We start from the raw sequence: 18762 nt of genomic DNA on the forward strand, positions 1-18762 counted from the left end.
CTCAGTGGTGTGAAGGCTGTATCTGAAAATAACAGAGATTGATTTGGGGGCACCAGTACACAGGGTGGATCCAAACTGGAGAGAGTGCAGGCCACTAAGATGGTGCATAAAATGACATGCAAGGAGAGACTAAGGGAAGTGGGTGGGTTTAGTCCGGGAGAGGGAAGGCTAAAGGGGTAGATATTTACTTTCTTCCACTATCAAACAGGGTATGGCAAAACAGCAGCCCAATCCTTCTCAGGTGGGCACAGAGAAAAGCCAGAGCAACAGCACATGTTGGAGAGGAACTTGTACTGGACACAAGTAAAGTTCCTTAGAGCACTGGTTAGACAAGGTCATCCAAGGAGGCTGCAGATTTCAAGGAGGCCTGGAGAAAAGGATCTGGAAAATCTGGTCTAACTTTGAAATGAACCCTATTTAGAGCCAGAAGGTAGGACTAGAGCACCACTCAGGTCCTTCCGACCAAAATTACCTATCATTTTAAGTTAGTTGGTTTTGTTCTAGCATTCTCTGGTAAGAAGCTTGTCTGGTAGGCTCCACACAGTTTTAATTTGCATACTTTTTTGGTACATTTTTTAAACCTTAATTCAAGCCTCTATGCTAACAGGTACAGAATTTGAGTAAGTACATGGTATTGTGTTCTAGTAAATAGTGGTATATCAGGTGATAAAAATGAACAGCAGTTGTCTCAGACTTCAGAGTTTGCTATCCAAGCCTGTTGGAAGATTTGAGAGCTAACAAATTGCCTTATGTTTCCAACTACCATGTTCTGCAACTGGTGTTACAGGGCAGCAGCTAGGATGTATTTTATTTTTTATTTCAGTAGGCTTTGAATAGGGAATCATATTCAACTGAATACAGTAATTGAGAAAAATATTGAATGGGAAAGGCTGTAATGGCCCAAACTTTAAATGCTTTGAGCTCAGCAGTATCCATAGGCTGAATTACAATTCAATTGAACTGACTGCATCAACAGCTCTCTGGCAACATGATCACTGCTAGGCATTTGCTTTGTATATTTCTTCCCATGCTGAATTCTCCATATTCCTTGTCAGAGCAGTTTACCTGTTTCATCAAACTCCCTATTAATGAATTGAAGGGAGATTTTAAGAACTCATGAATAATGAAAATAAACTAAGGCAATTAATAAAGGAAAACCAATGTGAAACAGAGTTAAGAAAATGACTGCACATGCCTCCTGGTGTGCAGACGTGTTTCCTTACTGATTCTAGGAATTGTTAAAGATGTAATGTTGGTTTTGTCACTCTTTTTGGGTTCTTCTTTTCTAGGTAGACAGATAACTGGATGTGCATACAACATACAGCACCTGATTTCCTACGTGTTATGTATATCTTACACTTCCCAGCTGTCACCTTTCTGCTTAAGAACTAACATACACTCTCTCTCCCTCTCAATTTGCTTCTGTGATTCTGCAGAAAACCAGATTTTAGTTATGGCAACATACATGAAAAAAAGCTCTTCACTAGGATACTTTACATTTTGCTGGCTAAGCAGAAAGGTCCATGAATTTCAGGTTTAAAAATAAAGACTAAGAGCCATAAGTTACTAACTCTGATTTGACAGATCCAGATCAAATAGTTCTGAACTAGAGGGAGAAATAACTTAAATATCTTTGTCCCTAAAGAACTGAATTCCATTTCCATATATTAAACCAGATACAACAAAAGAAATCCCACAAAATTCCAGAAAGGGATCTAATCTTCCTTATTCACACTGGCTAAGAGACAAAGAATCATTTGCACAACAGATTGTATAGTCTGAACATCCCTACATTTGCAGTGGTCTTGAAAGGTGGATCAAGCAATAGTTTAAAATCCTGTCCTCTCTATACTACCCTTTGCTTCAGAATCTAATAGTTCTTCTGCAAAATAAAACGAGCTGTGCTGCTGCTTTAGTTCCTCCTTTAAATGCACCTTTTTAGTTTCCAGCCTAACGACCTGAGCTGCACTACAAGCAAGTATATAGTTTATTTCGTTTATGTATAAGACAGTTTATTTTTCTTCCTTCTCAGAATAATGCTACAACAGCTCCACTTGTTCTTTCCAAAACCATAATAATACAGCATCCAGAGCCCAACTAGCATTGCTTGGTGAAACCTTCATTTCTAACCTGGAATACAAACACCACACTGTGAGAAAATCTGGTTTCATAAAGTCCTGTGTTGACAATCAGTGACTTCTGATAAATACTACAGCCTGCAAACTCTATTACTCTTCTTGTAAATCATGCAAGCTGCCTTTGAGAAAACCAGCATCATCTGTAAGTGATATTGGCAAAGGTAAGATAAATGTCTTGCATTATTACTAAAAAACTCCAAAATATGTTAAGTACCTTTCAAACATACTGAATAATTCATAAACAATAGCTCTGAAAACAAAACAACCACTCATCTAAACCCAAAAAGATGCATTTGGCTCTATATCGAACTCAACTAATAATAAGAAACAGTTTATTACTTTTATTTCAGTAGCGATACAGAGAAATATAATAAAAAAAAAATCAGAACTGGATACCACAGACAAAGCAAATACACGTATTATACGTGAGATTAAGTTACATTACCACCAAGAAATTTACTTTCTTCTCCTTGTAATTTTAATGTAATATGTGGTTAAAAATCAGTAAGATTTATTTTTTTAATTTGATTTTCTGTCAATGTCCATATATTACCTTTTCATCTTCTAAACCAGGCTATGAAAGAGCATAAAGAGCTCATTCAGTTATACTAACAAAAGAACCAAAAGAAGAAAGTTTACTTTAGCAATATTTTTTGAAAGAATTTACCAGTGGAAGTAGAAATTTGCATGCTAGCTTTCTGCTAGGACACTGCTCAAGCTTTTTTATCCAATCTTGTAACATATAATTTATCAATTACATCCTACATTTCACTTTTTGCTACCACTCAGCATGAATGCATTACAGATATCCAGCCATCTGTCTCCTCCCTGAAGGACAATGAAGCATTTCACTGCCTATCTTACCAAACCTGCAGTTAAAATACAGAGCAATAAGCTGATCATTTATGAAAGCTTTGCCACAAAATTCATCCCCTTCTTCTTATATTCAGATACAGGTGAAATCTCATCGTGGGTCAGAAGTATTACAGTTGAACATCAAGCTGAACGACTCAACTTGAAAATAAGAGCAACCTCCACCCAAAAACCAGAACCAGGCATCAAGTCAAACTTCTCAAACAATGGATAAAACATGCACAGGACTCAATAAGAAGTACACACTATATGGTTTCTATAGAAAGCAAGAGGGAACAATATTTCAAAAGAAGAAAAATCATGCAGGAAATCAAACCAGAAGAAAGACAATAAGTGGAACATTAAAGAGAAGGATGGAAGAAAGAGGATTGGCACTGTAACCAAAACCTACCTCTTGCTCTCAGCTTTCTACTACATTCAAAAATGATAGGGTCTTATCTAAATTCTCTGAAATAAATGACACTTCCAGTAGTCCCCAGCATCAGCACCCTTCTCTCCCATTCTAGATAAACTAACAAAGGACAGTCAAAATGTTTTTCTTATTTACTCAAATCCAAAAGATTAACAACACTTTGTTATTTATTTCTCTTCTCTCAAGCATGGGAAAATTTCTTCCCTTGATCTCTCTTCCATCCACATCCTGGTCTGGCCAAACTAAAATAGTTATGGAAAATGACAAAACAGAAACACTTTCCCAATTTCAGTAAAACTTTGTACACAAGAACTAGATACACAGCAGTACTCTCAATGTAAGTCAGAATAAAACACCACATAGACATCACAGACCTAACACAAATTAAAATCAGTATAGACTGAATCTCAAAGAAAGCAGAGCACCTGAGGAAGTGTTTGAGCACCCTTTGAGCCATGCAATATTCATGATGCCATAGTATAAATAATATCCTCAGTGAGAAAGTGCTCAGTCTATGAAACAGAAGATAAATGAAAACTCTTGTACCTCTTGTACCTCAAGAAACTTTTTTCCTTACACAGAAACTGAAATTAAGTAATAAGAAAATGACATAAAATACCATACAAAACTTGGAGACAATCTATGGAGTCAGCTTCTGTGAAGCAATATTAGTGAGATCTAATGCTTTAGTACAGCTAATTCATGTTATGTCATTTACTCAGGCAAAGATGGAGATTATAGTTCAGCTTTTCAGTGCCTCAAGAAGAGCTTCCCAATCTTTACTTTGTAGTGTTTTCAGATAAAATTTACTATTTTTCTTTCTAAAAATTCTCACAAATGGACAAAGATGTCTCATTTAAGGACAAAAAATATTAATGTCTCCAAATGCTGGAATATACCATGAGTGAAGGAAAAATATTAATTGAGGATGAAAAACACATAGTGCTTTTTCCTTACAGAATGTAACTAGAATATAAAGAAAAAATGGTATTTTGCTTTCAAAATATAGATGATGCTTCATCTGGGATGTTTGCTACAGCAGTCTGTAGGTAATGACTTTTCTGTGAGTCATGCCCAGGTACAGAAAAAAAATCATCATAAGTGAGGAGGAAAAAAAAAGAAAACACAGTAAGAAAAACTTCATTTGTATGTTAGATCCCTGGTGAACTACACAGACATATACCCACATTTTCCAGAAAAAATATTATTGGAAGAAAAAACTGTACTTTTGATTCATTAAACACTGCTGTGCAGAGTTGAGGATAAAACTTTTATTAATCTGCATCTCATCCACATCAGATACCTACAGCAAAAATATTTCACAGACCTGCCTTTCACTATACTGAAGCTGTTAAGTGATACAAATGAAGCTGCTGAGCTTAAGAAGCAAAACAACTTTCCAGCATATGTGTATTTGTTTTTAGCAGCAATACTTTACTTTTTTTGCTCTTATAAACACACCAAATAGAGCAGCATGTCACTACATGATACTGACAGCAGTTATCTTCAGGCAAGCTCAAATTTAAGTATTTCTTTGAAAATTTATCCCATATCAAAAATACAGGGGCATGTAAAACAACAGTGAATTTCCATATTTTTAGTCAACTTCCCAACTACAACCTTCTTAAGTGGAAAGTAATGACCAAGAAGTATACTGAATGAGACAGGGTGTGTGTTTGCATGTGTGCAAGTTTCTGTGTATCTATGTATATTTTTCTATGTATATATATATATAAATATATATCTTAATGTGGGTGCATATAAGAAACAGAAACCCAATTTTAAACAATCCAAGATCACTACAATCAATACTATACAGAAATAACTCTGGCTCTTTGCTACCTTCTTCATAGCCTTTATTCCTAGAATTTAAAAAAAACCAAAAAAACCATAGATTTTCCTTTCATTCCAAGCAAGCCTTGGTACAAATCCTCTTTTACACCACAAAAATCCTCTTCCAAGTCTTAGGTGGGGAATTCTCCAGTTAACCACTCAGGGGAGACAGCAGCTCAGCTCTACAGAATTCAAGGGACAGTATAAAGCTCTAGTTTGTCTTCAACACAGTCATGGTATAAAACAAACACTACACTATAGGCTGCTCCACAGAAAATCCAGCCCACCCAAAACACTAAAAATTAATTTTAGAAGAAGTTTGAACCTCTAAAAATATGTGTCAGTCAAAAGAATGCAAAATTCACAAAGCTGATAAACTCCAACAGTCAATAAAATTCCTCCCACCACACGTTCAGGACTCTGTCAATTCCATCCTGAAATTCATCTGGAGTTGGCTTTGTAGTTAAATTAGTGAAAATTGGTTAATTCAAATGGTTTAAAAAAAATTAAGTGAAAAAAAGGAATAGTCACACTGAAACCTACTTTTTATCTTTCACATAAACCAAAAAGTGAAATTCTCTGAGACTTTGGAGTAAGACCACATCATGTTTCCTGCTTATACTAAAAGACCTGTCAGAAAAATGCTGCACATCTCACTGAGCCAGCAGCCCGCAAGTGACACTGCTACCAAAGACAAACATATGCTGTGCATTATTATTAAGGGAACAGAAGCCTCAGAACTGTCTCTCAAGAGAGACTTGGGACAAATTCTGTATTTCTGATTTGCTCATTTCTGCAGTGCTGGTTTTTTTATGGAATACTCAGGAGCAGAATCTCAGGGAGACCAGGAAGCTGCTACTCTATGTCAGTGACATAACCATTTATTTGTGCCAAACACCAGGGGATGACAGTGATTTGTCAAAGGGACTTAGACTCATATGCAGAACCACTCCACAAGTGCCAAGGAATATTAAAGATCCTATCTGACTGGCATACTGGAATTGGAGACTCATCCCTATTGTGTTCCATAGGATATTGCCACTTTCACCCCCCACGTCTGTCATGTGGAGCTGACTGAGAGTGTAATTACAGCTCAGATAAGCCTGTTCTGGAATATGTACAATTAATTCCCCTTTCAAAAAGGGAGAAAGAAGCCTGACATTTTAATAATATTTAAGTACACCTAATTTATTTCTTTTCTATTCCTAATGTCTCCTAAATATGAGGAAAAAAAAGAACTTGAAAAGTACTTAAAACAGCCTGTCCTTAAGTAAATGGGTCTGTAGTAGCCCCTCACAAAGTAGCCAACATAATATAATACTACAAACCAGCTGAATGTAGAGCAAGTGGGTAATCTCGACTTAAATTAACCCAGATATCTTACATTATTTTTAATATAAGGACTATTAATCTTTTCAAACAGGAATCCTCTTTTCTTTAAAATTTCAAAAGCAACTTTTTCAAAATTTTGAGAATAGAGTAGGCTAAAACTTATTTTATGATTCAAAAAAATGGTACTTACCATGAGTGAATTTTTTCCAAATCTCACTCTATCAAATCTCCACTTAATCTACCATCAAAACAAGTTATTATTCTAGGACTGTACAATTCAAGGCATCTGTACCAGTCTACCTACAGTTTGAGGTGATATTTATATTTAACCCGAGTATCTTTCATAAAGAGTTCATCAGCAGGATTCAAGTGCATCTCAGGTTTTCTCTTACACTTCAGAGCTGGATACAAGGCTCATCTTCATTATAATTCAGAACTTCAGTGGTTGGTTAATTGCCTATTATTGAAATCAGCCCACAGGAAAGACCCAAGTTTGCCATCATTTTGCCCTCCAGAAGTACTCTACGTTTAGGGGGGAAGGAAAGAAAATTTTTTAAAAAGAAAAAAAAATCTACTGCTGCCAAGAAAACCCACATCAAACATAACAAACCTACCTTCCTCACCTCTCCCTGCTCTCTTAGCCAGCACTAAGCCTAACTAGTCCATAAATGTAAAATTTCTAACATGTGCTAAATAGCCACCTCCACAGCAGAAAAATACATTGGAAATCTGGGCTAAAAGGAGGATACATTTCCTGACCTAATTTTGCCTTCAGTTCCAGAATCCAACCAGAACACCTCACTACATTTTTCATTTCTATGGAAATTCACAACTCAAGTTACACAGGGACACCAAGGTTGAAGAAAGAATGTTGTTAATGCTCATTTTTTCAGCTTTAAGGCTGCTGTACCAATGACAGCAGTAGAATAAATGTTACTGTTAACTCCATTCACTTATTTTGCCACTTTGCCATGAAGATACATTCTACTTAAAGTCATCCTAGAGTTCTCATACTGCAATGGAAAAAGATCAATTTGTAAAAAGTAAACATAGATGCAGTTTCAGGTGGAGATTGGAAGGAGATAGCTGAGCTTTCAGACATCTTTCTGTGTCCAATGCAAACAGAGACTTCCATTTTTTTTTATTTTTTTTTTTTTTTTAATTTTTTTTTTACTTTAGAGAGAAAAACCAGAACCTAATGAAGCAAATTACTTTTTGCCAAACCCTGCAGAAAAAACTCACTTAGCCTCTGATTTTCTGGATATTTTCATAAATGAGGACAGCACCGAGACAAAGTGATGACTCAAATACAAATTTCAAGTTCCTGCTCAGCTTCACCATTTCCAATGAACTTCAGGGCAGTTTTGGTTGTCTGACATCTGGGGAAGCCAAACTTTTCTCTTTCAGTTCCCAAAACAGGTATTTTTCAGGAGATAATGAGAAAAGAAAAGAATTAATTCTGCTGTTCTATCTACCTATATTTATTCCCCCCAAAGATAACAGACACTCTTCTGGTTAGGAAGGGAGTGAGTCCAAAGTTATCACTAAAAAGTGAACAAATGAGAAAAAAAAAGGGACTACTTTTCTTCAGTTCTTACTTGATTGCTCAGAGACAGTTGAGGCCTCCTGCACTTTATCTTTTGTACCTGGGTCTTTTAGCTGAACATCTAAACCCCTGTTTTCATTTCTCAAAGATTTACCCATTTTCCCCTTCAAGAGCTAGATAGCAATTAAGGGAGAGAACATTTGCAGGTGCTCTGAAGCTTCATCAGCTTACAGCGAATCAGCCAGCACTCCTCTGACATTTTCCACCCTCAGTTCTGTTCAATGTCTCTTTCATAATGCAGTCAAATGAGGAAGAAGCATTTTTTTAAAGTATTTTTTAAATTATTTGAAAGATAAAAAAGGGGGTAAAGGGAAAACTACTAGAAACTCTATGAAAAAAAGACAAAAAACCCAAAAATGATACAAGAAAGAAGCAAAAACTTATTGAGAACCAATATTTACCTGAAGTTCATTTTATGTTAGTTGCAGAGTTCTGCAGAAAAACTAATTAACTAAGGATTTTAAATCTACATGCAAGCATCCAACTTAATAGAAAAACAAGAGGCGAGGAGAGATTTTTATATACTTCTCTCACAAAGAACAGAAGTGACTCCCACTCAAATTGAATTTTATGTTAAAGTGCAATCTCCAAATTAACATCATGATGTCAAGATTTTAAGACAGGCAGGTTGTATTTACCACTGTTGTATTTTCATATTCAGAAAGACAACATTCTGAACGTAGGTTGCCCTAAGGTACAAGATAAAAATGGTAGTTATCCTTCAAGCCCTGTCTGCAATATATTGTAGCTATGTGAAAGTGTACAGTTTCATTAGTTAAAATTACAGTTCTTGTCTTTTTTTAAGTATTTGCTTTACCAACATTGACAGCTCTACAAACACACAAATAACTGTAGGATTTGTATATATATTATAAAAGCATGTTTTGCATCAATTTTTGGGTAATGTTATTTAAATGAAAAAAATATTTTTATCAGCATTTCCTCATGATCATTTCAAGTTTCACCTTTCTTTACCTTTTTTAACACCTCTAAAATCAGTTTTCCCTGAAGAGTCCACTGCATGCAGCTCTTTAAAGCACCTCAAGCAATGAGGAGCAAACTACCATGAGGCTTCCACATGGGGAAGGGAAACACAAAAAGAGGATTGCACTGACACCTGCACCTGGAGTGGCTTCCTTAGCCTGCAGGATGCTGGGCAAAACTGCTCCAGGAGTTCCCTCTGAGGGGCTTGGGCCCTGCAAAAAGCCTCAGAGCAAATCAGAGTGGGAAACTTGGCTGTATCTTTTGACAGGACTCTGTATTTTCTAGCACCAGGGCTCAGGGCACCTCCATAAAGAAGACACTGGATGTGCACTGGAAGAGGTGGTAGCCAGAGGGGCTGGAGCCCTGCTGCTCTTTAGAGGATTTCAAGTTGCATTCTGAGCCTCATCTGGGCTTGTTACAGGCATAAGAGAAACAACAGGGGCACACTCTGAGTAGATTGAGGCTTTTCAGAATCTTACTGTAAAAATCCTTGTTGAAAAAAGCTGCTTCAGAGCTGCCTCATTTCAGAGGAATCACAGAATGGCAGGGATTGGAAGGGACCTCTGGAGTTGAACTCCCCTGCCACAGCAGAATTACCTAGGACAGGTCACACAGAAACACATCCAGAGAGGTCTTGAAAGTCTCTGAAAGGAGACTTCACAATGTCTCTGGGCAGCCTGTTCCAGTGCCCCATCACCCTTACAGTAAACAGGTTTTTTCTTAGGTTGTGGTGGAACTTTCTGTGTTCCAGTTTCTGTCTGTTGCCCCTCACCCAACCACAGAGCACCACTGAAAAGAAACTGTCCCCTTCTTGATACCCACCCTTCAGGTATTTGTAAATATTACTAAGATCCCCTTGCAGTCTTCCCTTCTCTAGGTTAAACAGCCCCAGGTCTCTCAGGCTTTCCACATGAGACAGATGTTCCAGCCCCTTGATCATTTTCATAGCCCTCCACTGGACTCTCCCTAGCATACCCTTGTCCCTCTTGACCTGGGGAGCCCAGAACTGAACAAAATAGTCCAGATGTGGAATCACTAGGGCAGAAGGGGAGGAGAACCTCCCTTTACCTGCTGGACACACTTCTTGGCCACAATAATACATTGCTGTGTCATGGATAGTTTATTGTCCACCAGGACTCTAAGGTCCTTCTCCATGGAGCTGCTTTACAGCAACTCAGCCCCTAACCTATACCAGTGCACAGTGTTATTCCTCTCCAGGTGCAGGGCTCTACACTTATTCTGGGTGAACCTGCTTAAATTCCCCTTTGCCCAGCTGTCCAGATTGTTCTGAATGGCTGCACTGCCTTCTGATGGATCAGCCAAGCCTCCCAGTTTTGTATAACCAGCAAACTCCCTGAGGATACACTGTCCCCCTCATCCAGGTCACTGATGAGGACCTGAGTGTGTGCTTCCCCTGTTGGATTCCTGAGGCCCTTCAATAGACAGACTTTAGTTTAGTGATCCCATGGATGCTTACAGAGCACTTGCTCTCCAGAAAGCTGTCAAAATGTTCTGTTCTGGCACAAGTTCTAACTGTACTGTCAGTGAGCTCTTTTACTGGACTGTTACTGTGGTTGTAGCTACCCTACAAATCCTGGCAGTGTTTACACCACCACACCCTTAAACAACATCCCTGAGCATTTACAGATAAATAGTATTGCTGGAGGATACATAGTACAGGTCAAAAAATACACACATGGATAAAGCTAGTATGTTGACTCCATGTTTATACAACTCACACTCAAAAATTGTTTTTTCCAATTCAGTGAGCACTATTTTTTTGTGTTTAGGTAGGTTAGGAAGGATAAATCCAACCTCTAGCACATTGATCTCCCAGTCTGGCTTTATTTAGTTCAATAGGAGTAAAAGACATATACTGAGTCCTTTCAAAACTTAATTTCAAATTACTAAATGTGGTCTAGAGACCACCTGTACTCCTAGAGTATTAAAATGAAATAATTTCATCATAGATTAAACCCATGATACCTACTTTCACTCGTAAGAATTTTTCATGACCCCAGGAAAATGTGATTTTCTGTCCATTATGAGGTACAAGAAATAAATTCCCAATGGACTCCTTTCTGCAACTGACATATATAGAGATGAACTTTGACAACAGTTCACAGCAAATGAGCTCCAGCTCACTGTATCAATACAGCACAATTTTACACTGACAAAACTGCCAACCAGTTAAGCAGCATATGTTCTGAGCAAGACTGACATAAAATTAATGCTCCAGGACTGTTAGAAGCTTGATGTTCCCTCTGTCCCGTTTTGCCATTTAATTTTAGATAATAATTACATAATATATCATTCCTTAATGTAGCCAAATATGAAACAAAGAATATTGATGATCTGTATTTATTTTGCAGATGTTAATATAGCAAAGGAATCCTTCACCCTTGAGCATCTTCACATTTTTCTCATGCGACTTGAAACTTAGTTATTTGTGGTATAAAAATAATGGACACACCTGAATTCCTTATGTCCAAGTTCTGAGCTATCCACCAGGTATGAGACAGAAAGGTACAAAAAACCCCTGAGCTAGATCAGGCAATTAAGATCTAGCTAAGGGAAACAACTCCACCTCCCAAAGGACATTTCTACAAAAATAATAGGTGCCTGCACAGCTGCAGCTTCCATGGTAGCAACATAGATGCTGAACATCTTTCTAAATGTGGTGACCCTACACATGCTTTCTGTGACGAGTTTTCTGTTTTCTCTATTTGTGAGAGGAGGTGGAAAAATCTCTTTAAATTAAGAATACTGAAAACATACATGCTTTGATTACATTCCATTAAAAATGAAATTTTGAAATTACATTAGTACTATCTTAATATCACAACAAAACACATTTTCACGTGTTTGGATTTTTTAATTGCTATATCACATATTTTAGTCACTTGTATTTAGTCTGTTCTTAAAGTGGTAGTACTCAAGCATTAGCAGCTCAGATGCTAAGGAAACTTTCAGCAAATGTAAGAATACTTATTATTTTAAGACCCCTATTATGGAGAAAGAATATTTTTTACTGAATAATCCTGTAGATGTAAAAAGCAGCTCATGGGAAAAGTATTCCCAATCTATCAGGACATGTTCAAGATTTCTGGCATATGCACACAAGGCTGTGCACTTCTCTGCCTCTTTGACACTGCAAGACAACTGTGAGCACAATCTTTTAAAAGAAACTTCTATTAGCACTGAATCAAGATGGTAGCCACTTCAGAGGCCAACAAGTCCCTAGAAATGTTCAGTCAGTGTTAGTCTTGTTTATCAGAATAATTCACATAGCCTCAGGCCAGTGGTTCTGTAGTGGCTGTGAAATTGTATTTCTTTAGTTTTTGGTCTCAGTGAGTGACATTATCAGGTAAACGAACTCAAAAAATATAAATTGCTTTTCCTACTTACCAGCTCCTCACGAAGTTGGGCTATGAGTTCATCTCTCTCCTTCAGCTGCAGCTTCAACACTGAGCATTCATCTTTTATTCCATCCTACGAGAACATCAGGAAAGATGTTATAATAGGCTTAATGCTTTTACTTTGCTCTTGACAAGAAAAGACTGTTTCACACAGTGTGAGATAATTACACTCAAGTAATGAAACTCCATTCTCCTTTGTCATGTGTGGTATTTCCAATAACAGACTCTAAGTTGCTGCATAAACAAATTAGTGCATCCAAAAGATGTTGCATAAAAATGTGAATAGCTCCCTGCACAGAAGTCCATTTCATTGTTTACTAAATCTTTTTAGCCTTTTTACCACAGATCCTTTTAAGTCACTCATTTTCAGTTAAGGAATGACTATGAAATATTATAATTTTGCTTAGAGAGATAATTTTGCAGTAGAGAAATACCATTTTAGGAACATTATTGTGGAGATCTTGATCTCTGAGAGGATGGGAAAGAAATCACAACAGACGTTCACAGCATAAGTAAAGCACCCTTCCCATGCACACAACTTTCATACCCCATCAGCCAAAAACCAGGAGCAATTCTGGTGTTAATGTAGTGAAGGGAATAAAACAGTTATTACTCAGCATTATAACCACTGACTAAAACTCAGTTTGACTTGCAATAAAGTTAATCCAATAATGAAGACGATAGCCAAACCCAGCCTGAAAGTTTCCCCAAGCAATTCTGAGCTCATGGAAGTCTAAACACATTGTTTGAAAATTAAATCCCAATTACATATTTTTGGTTTGTTCTGATAAAAATTCAAGAGAAGTGAAATTACTGAATTGGCTGGCCATGCAAGTATAGATGAAGGACTGGATCTCTACATCCTTCTAGTACAGAGACATATTTGCAACATTCAGGAAATTTACCAGCTTGGCATATTAGTATTTTCAAAAGAATTCCAAACATGATAAGAAAGCCTTATAGAATATAGTGATCTTTGCACAACACTTTTGTTCTTAGTTTTAAAATAAGAAATTCAGATGTGCAGACGGTAACAAATTTAATGTTCAGCATTTATTTAGACCATGAAGAGCTCTAGGGTTCAAAAGGGTATAACTAGTGTGATGAACTCTGTGATTACTAATGTGTTTGCAACTCCAAAGAAATATGAAATAAAAGTAATGAAATGTAACAAAATATGAAGCAAAAAGTATGGAGCGTGAAGTCCATTTTCATCAGTTCAATGCTCAGTTATAATAAATACCTTTCAAAGTAATTATATTGCCCATCATTTGCTTTAACAGAATTGGAAGAAGAAACAATATTCTCACTTTTAAAACCCAAAATATTTACAACTGCAATGAAAAGAAATACCTCATTTCTGGCAGACAGATAATGAACCTGCTTAATGTTATTTCAATGCTACTTCAGGTCTCCTGAAATATTCAAATTTAGAAAAAAGCTAGGAATTGCACTATCTCCTCCACAGAAAAACTTGTAGGATATTTTCTTTGCTATATGATATAGCAGCATTTTGCTTTTACTATCTACTAATATTTTTGGATGTTATCTGAAAATAAGATACAAACACATCCCAGGATACAGCCTGCAGCACACAATGTCTTATTAAACATTACAGTTAGTAAAAATATCTAGTTACAAAAAAATTTAAAGTACCGAAAGCTTCGCTAATACTCTAATCAACTTGAGGTCTTTATTTTAAAAAATTGCTTTAAAGTGATGCAGCATCAATGATTGTTTCTCAATTTCTAGCTACATTATTGTAACTTCTTTTTGTCAGAGTTTCACACTGTTGTTCTCACCTGAATTTCCCACTTTTAATTAAAAAAAAAAAATTAAAATACAAAAGTAGTCTTTAGAAAGCACGCACAAGCAAATATAACAATAAGGTATGTACTAGTGTATGGTTACTAGACCAAGAAATATTTTTGAGAGGAGCTCTGGCACTAAGCATTGCTAAGAGGCAATGCAGGCCTCCTTTTGACCAGTGAAAGCTTGAGAAAGTTTTTGCCCCTCAGAGCTTACAAAGCCTTAAAAATCCACAGTGCATCTCCCAGAAAAAACCAGTCGTGCACCCAGGTGGATCATTCCTAGCCACACAAAGAGCAAACCCCTCTTGCAAAGCACAGTTCTGCAAGTAGTTCTACATTTCACACATGAATTTTCTCATGCAATACAGACCACAACTGTTGTTACAGATCGGAGAAAAATGTCTCAGGCTAAGGTATTTTCCCTTGTCTTGCCACACATCAGAGAAACCCTGCTTATCATTTGCTCGTTCTTGTAAATCAATACTCAGCTTTATCAGTGCCTAAATAGACCTTTGCAGCTGAGCAAAAGTGCATCCTGCAATTTCTGGGGGACCCACTGTGCTGGAATATTTAGGCCTATGAACATTAGACAATATCCTTCATGGATCTGGTGGCTTTAGAGAAAACAATATCCATTTATTTTGCCTCTTGCTTAGATGATTTCCAGTATAAAACTAAGCTAGCAGTTAGGTAAACTTAATTGCAGAATGTAGGCACTACAATGACTGCCACCAAACAGAAGACTCCATCTGCACCCAAGCATCTCAGCAAGGACTGACCTTAGAAAGGATCTTCCCTGAAACTTGCTGTGCAAGCAGACCAATGTGTATGCAGGACTTACTCAGAAATGTCTAGTAAAAAGGAAATGCCAGCAAATCTCAAATTTTTATGTTATTGTTTAGTAAAAGAAGTAATAATAAACAGTCTGTATTCCAGTCTACATCCTGTTGCATTTGCATGCAGCAGAGAGCTCTTTTGTGTTGAACACAGGGTAGAATTAGGATTTTGTTGCATGGTATCTGTGCAGGCACCATTTGTTCTGCAAATGCAAGTCCCTCCAAAGGACTGATGATGCTTGATGTTTGTTCTGTTTCTATTACATTTTGGGGACATTTCTGCTGTAATACCAACAAAAAGAGAAGAAAGAAGAAAGAAAATGCCATGCAGGAATAAAACAAAAAGTGGTCAGCTGCAGAAAGGCTTGGGTAATTTCAATATCCCATACACCTGTCCTAATGTCCTACTAACAGAACAAAAAATGTAGAACCAACCATCTGCTGCCCAAATAGTGACCACAGTTCTTCCTGAGAGTAACTATTGAAAGCTGGGGAAGCATAAAGGCTTCAGAAATCACATTCTTGTGCAAGAGCCAAAACATTTCAGTGCAGGCTTGTGTGGAGGATACCAAAGGAGAAGCAGGCAATAGAAACATGCAGGGTCAGGAGAAGTTGGTGGAAAGCTGTGTTTATTCATCCAGGGGCTAAACAAGAATGCGTATCAGGTGGTGTAAATTCAGGAAGAAATCAGCTTTACTACTTGGGCCTGAAATGTTTCTGTCTACTGTGAAATAGTAGTACAGTGCAAGGCTGCTATGGAAGGAGCAAGATGTTTGTTGAGAAAAGCTGCTCAAGGTGAATGAGGAAGAGGAGAGAAAGTCCAACAGGGACCTATAGTAAAAAATCAACTAACTGAAAACCAGATGTCTCTTCTGAGTAACTGTCACAACAGACATTAAAGAGGAAAGAACTTGAAAAGGATGGCCTCCTTCAATCAGAGTATGCACTATATCCTGTGTCTACACTCTAATTACAAAGCTAGAAGAAATATGCCCCCACTTCCATAAAGTACAGCTTTTTTATATACTTAGGATACTCTGGGGCTGCACAATTGAGGCTCTTCACTATCCCCACATTCCTGTAGACACTTGACCCATGTGCTCTTATATTTAGAAAAATGTTTATAATTCTAGTTATGATAATGTAAAATATTTCTCAGGCTTTTGCAGCCCTTAAAGTATTTATAGAATGTGAGAGAATAACAGGTTGGCATATAAGTAGAGCAGAGTTCAAGTGCCAACCAGAATCAATGAAATGACCACAGTTTTAAAATTCTGCTAGGTAACATTTCCCATTTCTAGTTACTAAGTCAATTGTTTCCTTGCTGTTCTGTAAAATGGGTTTATACTGCTATATTTTATCAAGGCTATCAGTCCAATAATTTTCATAACATGGATGTTATGAAAATATTAGTCAGCATTACAAAAAATTGAACCATATGTTCTATGTGTTCAAAAGCTACCTGTATACACTATAGCTCTGAGGCCATTTGATGAGTTCAATAAGTTACATACACTACATTTTACACATTGTAATGATATTCTTGTTATTTTTATGACTGCTGTTCATGAACTCCTTATGAAAAGAAAGGACAAGGAGTCTGCTTTCCACTGCAGTCAGCACATTCATAACAGGCTTGTCCAAGACTCTGCAAATCCTTGATATAAAAAAGGTCAATTAACAGCTCATTCTTAAAAAGAACTGCTAGACACAACAATAATAAATAACAAAATTTAATAAAATGCTGTCTTTGAAATGCTTTTCTAAAATGGAGGTAATCAAAAAGGTCTGTAGTCTAAATTATAGGTGTACCTCACAAAAATAAAAAAAAACAGCTGAATGCACAACGCCCACCATGTTTTCCTCAGTTATATTATCTAATATTGTAAAGCTGTCCAGAATTTATCTGTGTAGTCATTAAGTATCTACTGTTACTTATTGCACATGCTTATGGTCAGAATGTTCTTCAATTTATAATCTTTGTACTTCTTCAAATTATGACCCTTCTACTGTTTTCAATTCTAGTCTATGACAGCACTTGCTATGTCTCTGTGCTAGTATTTTCCTATTTTAATTTAATCTTGTCCATCTGGGAAAATGATAAACATGTAGCACATCTGCTTCTTATCAGATCAGGTCACAAGATGACAAACTGTACTGCATGTGTGAAGACAGATGCAGCAGGTTATGCATAAGTGCCAAAAAATCTTTTCCATTTTAAAAACTTTATACCTCTTCATACTTCAGAACAAATTCAGAACAACAGTGTGCTTCCCATAATCAAAGAACTAACACCAGAACTAACCAAGTGCTACATAAGATAAATTTACTGCAGTTTTACTTTGATACTAAACTGAATATGCTGCCAAAATGGTACCATAAAATTAGAATATTTTAAAATTATTTGCTACATGTGCTGAATGTCCAGTGCTAAGCAGCTTATTTACCAACTTAGGATAATGCAAAACTTAAAAGTTACTTAGGATGTAGATTCTTTAATTCTTAAATCTTAACTTCATCCTAGAATTAACCAGACTAAGAAATTTAAAACTGAGTATCAAGTTCAAAAAGCTATATAAATGCAATAACAGTTGAAGCTTCCTTTAAGTTTTGCAGAAGATTCATTCAGTAAAATTAATACATTTCTGGGTAACCAGAATGTTCAGAGAAAACACAAGCTATTGTAACACACAGGATTTTTATGCAGTTATGGATGTATTTTACAGTTTACTTTATACCACCTGGCATCTGGAAAACACCTATTTTTGTAGATCTTATTGGAAATTTGTAGAGAAGCATCATTATATATCTTCAAACTCAGACTACTTGTGTTAACCTGTATTATGTTGACACATGCAGCTTCATTAAAAGGCAAAGCATCTACATATTTGAGATTATTCTTGTGAGTATATTTCTGAATATTAGAGACTGTTTCATTTCAGAAATGGGTTTTCACAGATAATGAATATTTGCTATTAATATTGTTACTGTTTTAATGTCAGCCTTAACGATCTTAACATGAGGTAGAGAACCTGAGAATGCATTAATTATTCCAGGTGTCAAAATGAAGTCAGTGGTCCATCTCTGAGAGGCTGTTGTATTTACACCATGATAGTGTATGCACACAGCATGTCTTCCCAGTGCTTTATTTTCCCTGTGCCCACTCTAGAGCTACATATTGCATCAATTTATATCTGTCATATCAATCCCTTTCAATCCCACCAAGAGAGGAATGAATTGCCTGGCTGAGATTCTTCACATATGCAGAGCATGTTGAGTTTGCTTCTTTGGCTCATCTGTTGTTCTGGTGCTGTGCCAGCCCAGTTAGTCTTGGCTGGAGTCCTGACAGTGCTTCCAGAGAGCAGGCATTTACTGCAGGCAATGGTAACACAACTCACCTGCTGCCCAGCTCCCACTGCTTTGCCAGCTGTTGCTCAAGCCCAGCACAAGGGAGGGCAAGTCCATGCTTCAGAAATTCCCTTTTAAGCAGAACATGCCAACACAAAGCAATCTGCCAG

At 36.9% G+C, this 18762-nt stretch overlaps 1 protein-coding gene across 6 annotated transcripts in view; it reads right to left on the bottom strand.

The window, feature by feature from the left end:
• Positions 1 to 18762, bottom strand: part of CCSER1 (coiled-coil serine rich protein 1) — a 669425-nt gene that overhangs the window by 280718 nt on the left and 369945 nt on the right. For all 6 annotated transcript variants that reach the window (XM_071742835.1, XM_071742834.1, XM_071742832.1 and 3 more), the window contains one exon: positions 12587 to 12670. In XM_071742835.1, the coding sequence (XP_071598936.1) occupies positions 12587 to 12670 (84 nt within the window). The remainder of the gene's footprint in view (positions 1 to 12586; positions 12671 to 18762) is intronic.

Source organism: Heliangelus exortis, chromosome 4 (genome assembly GCF_036169615.1).
Source record: "Heliangelus exortis chromosome 4, bHelExo1.hap1, whole genome shotgun sequence".
Lineage (NCBI taxonomy): Eukaryota > Metazoa > Chordata > Aves > Apodiformes > Trochilidae > Heliangelus > Heliangelus exortis.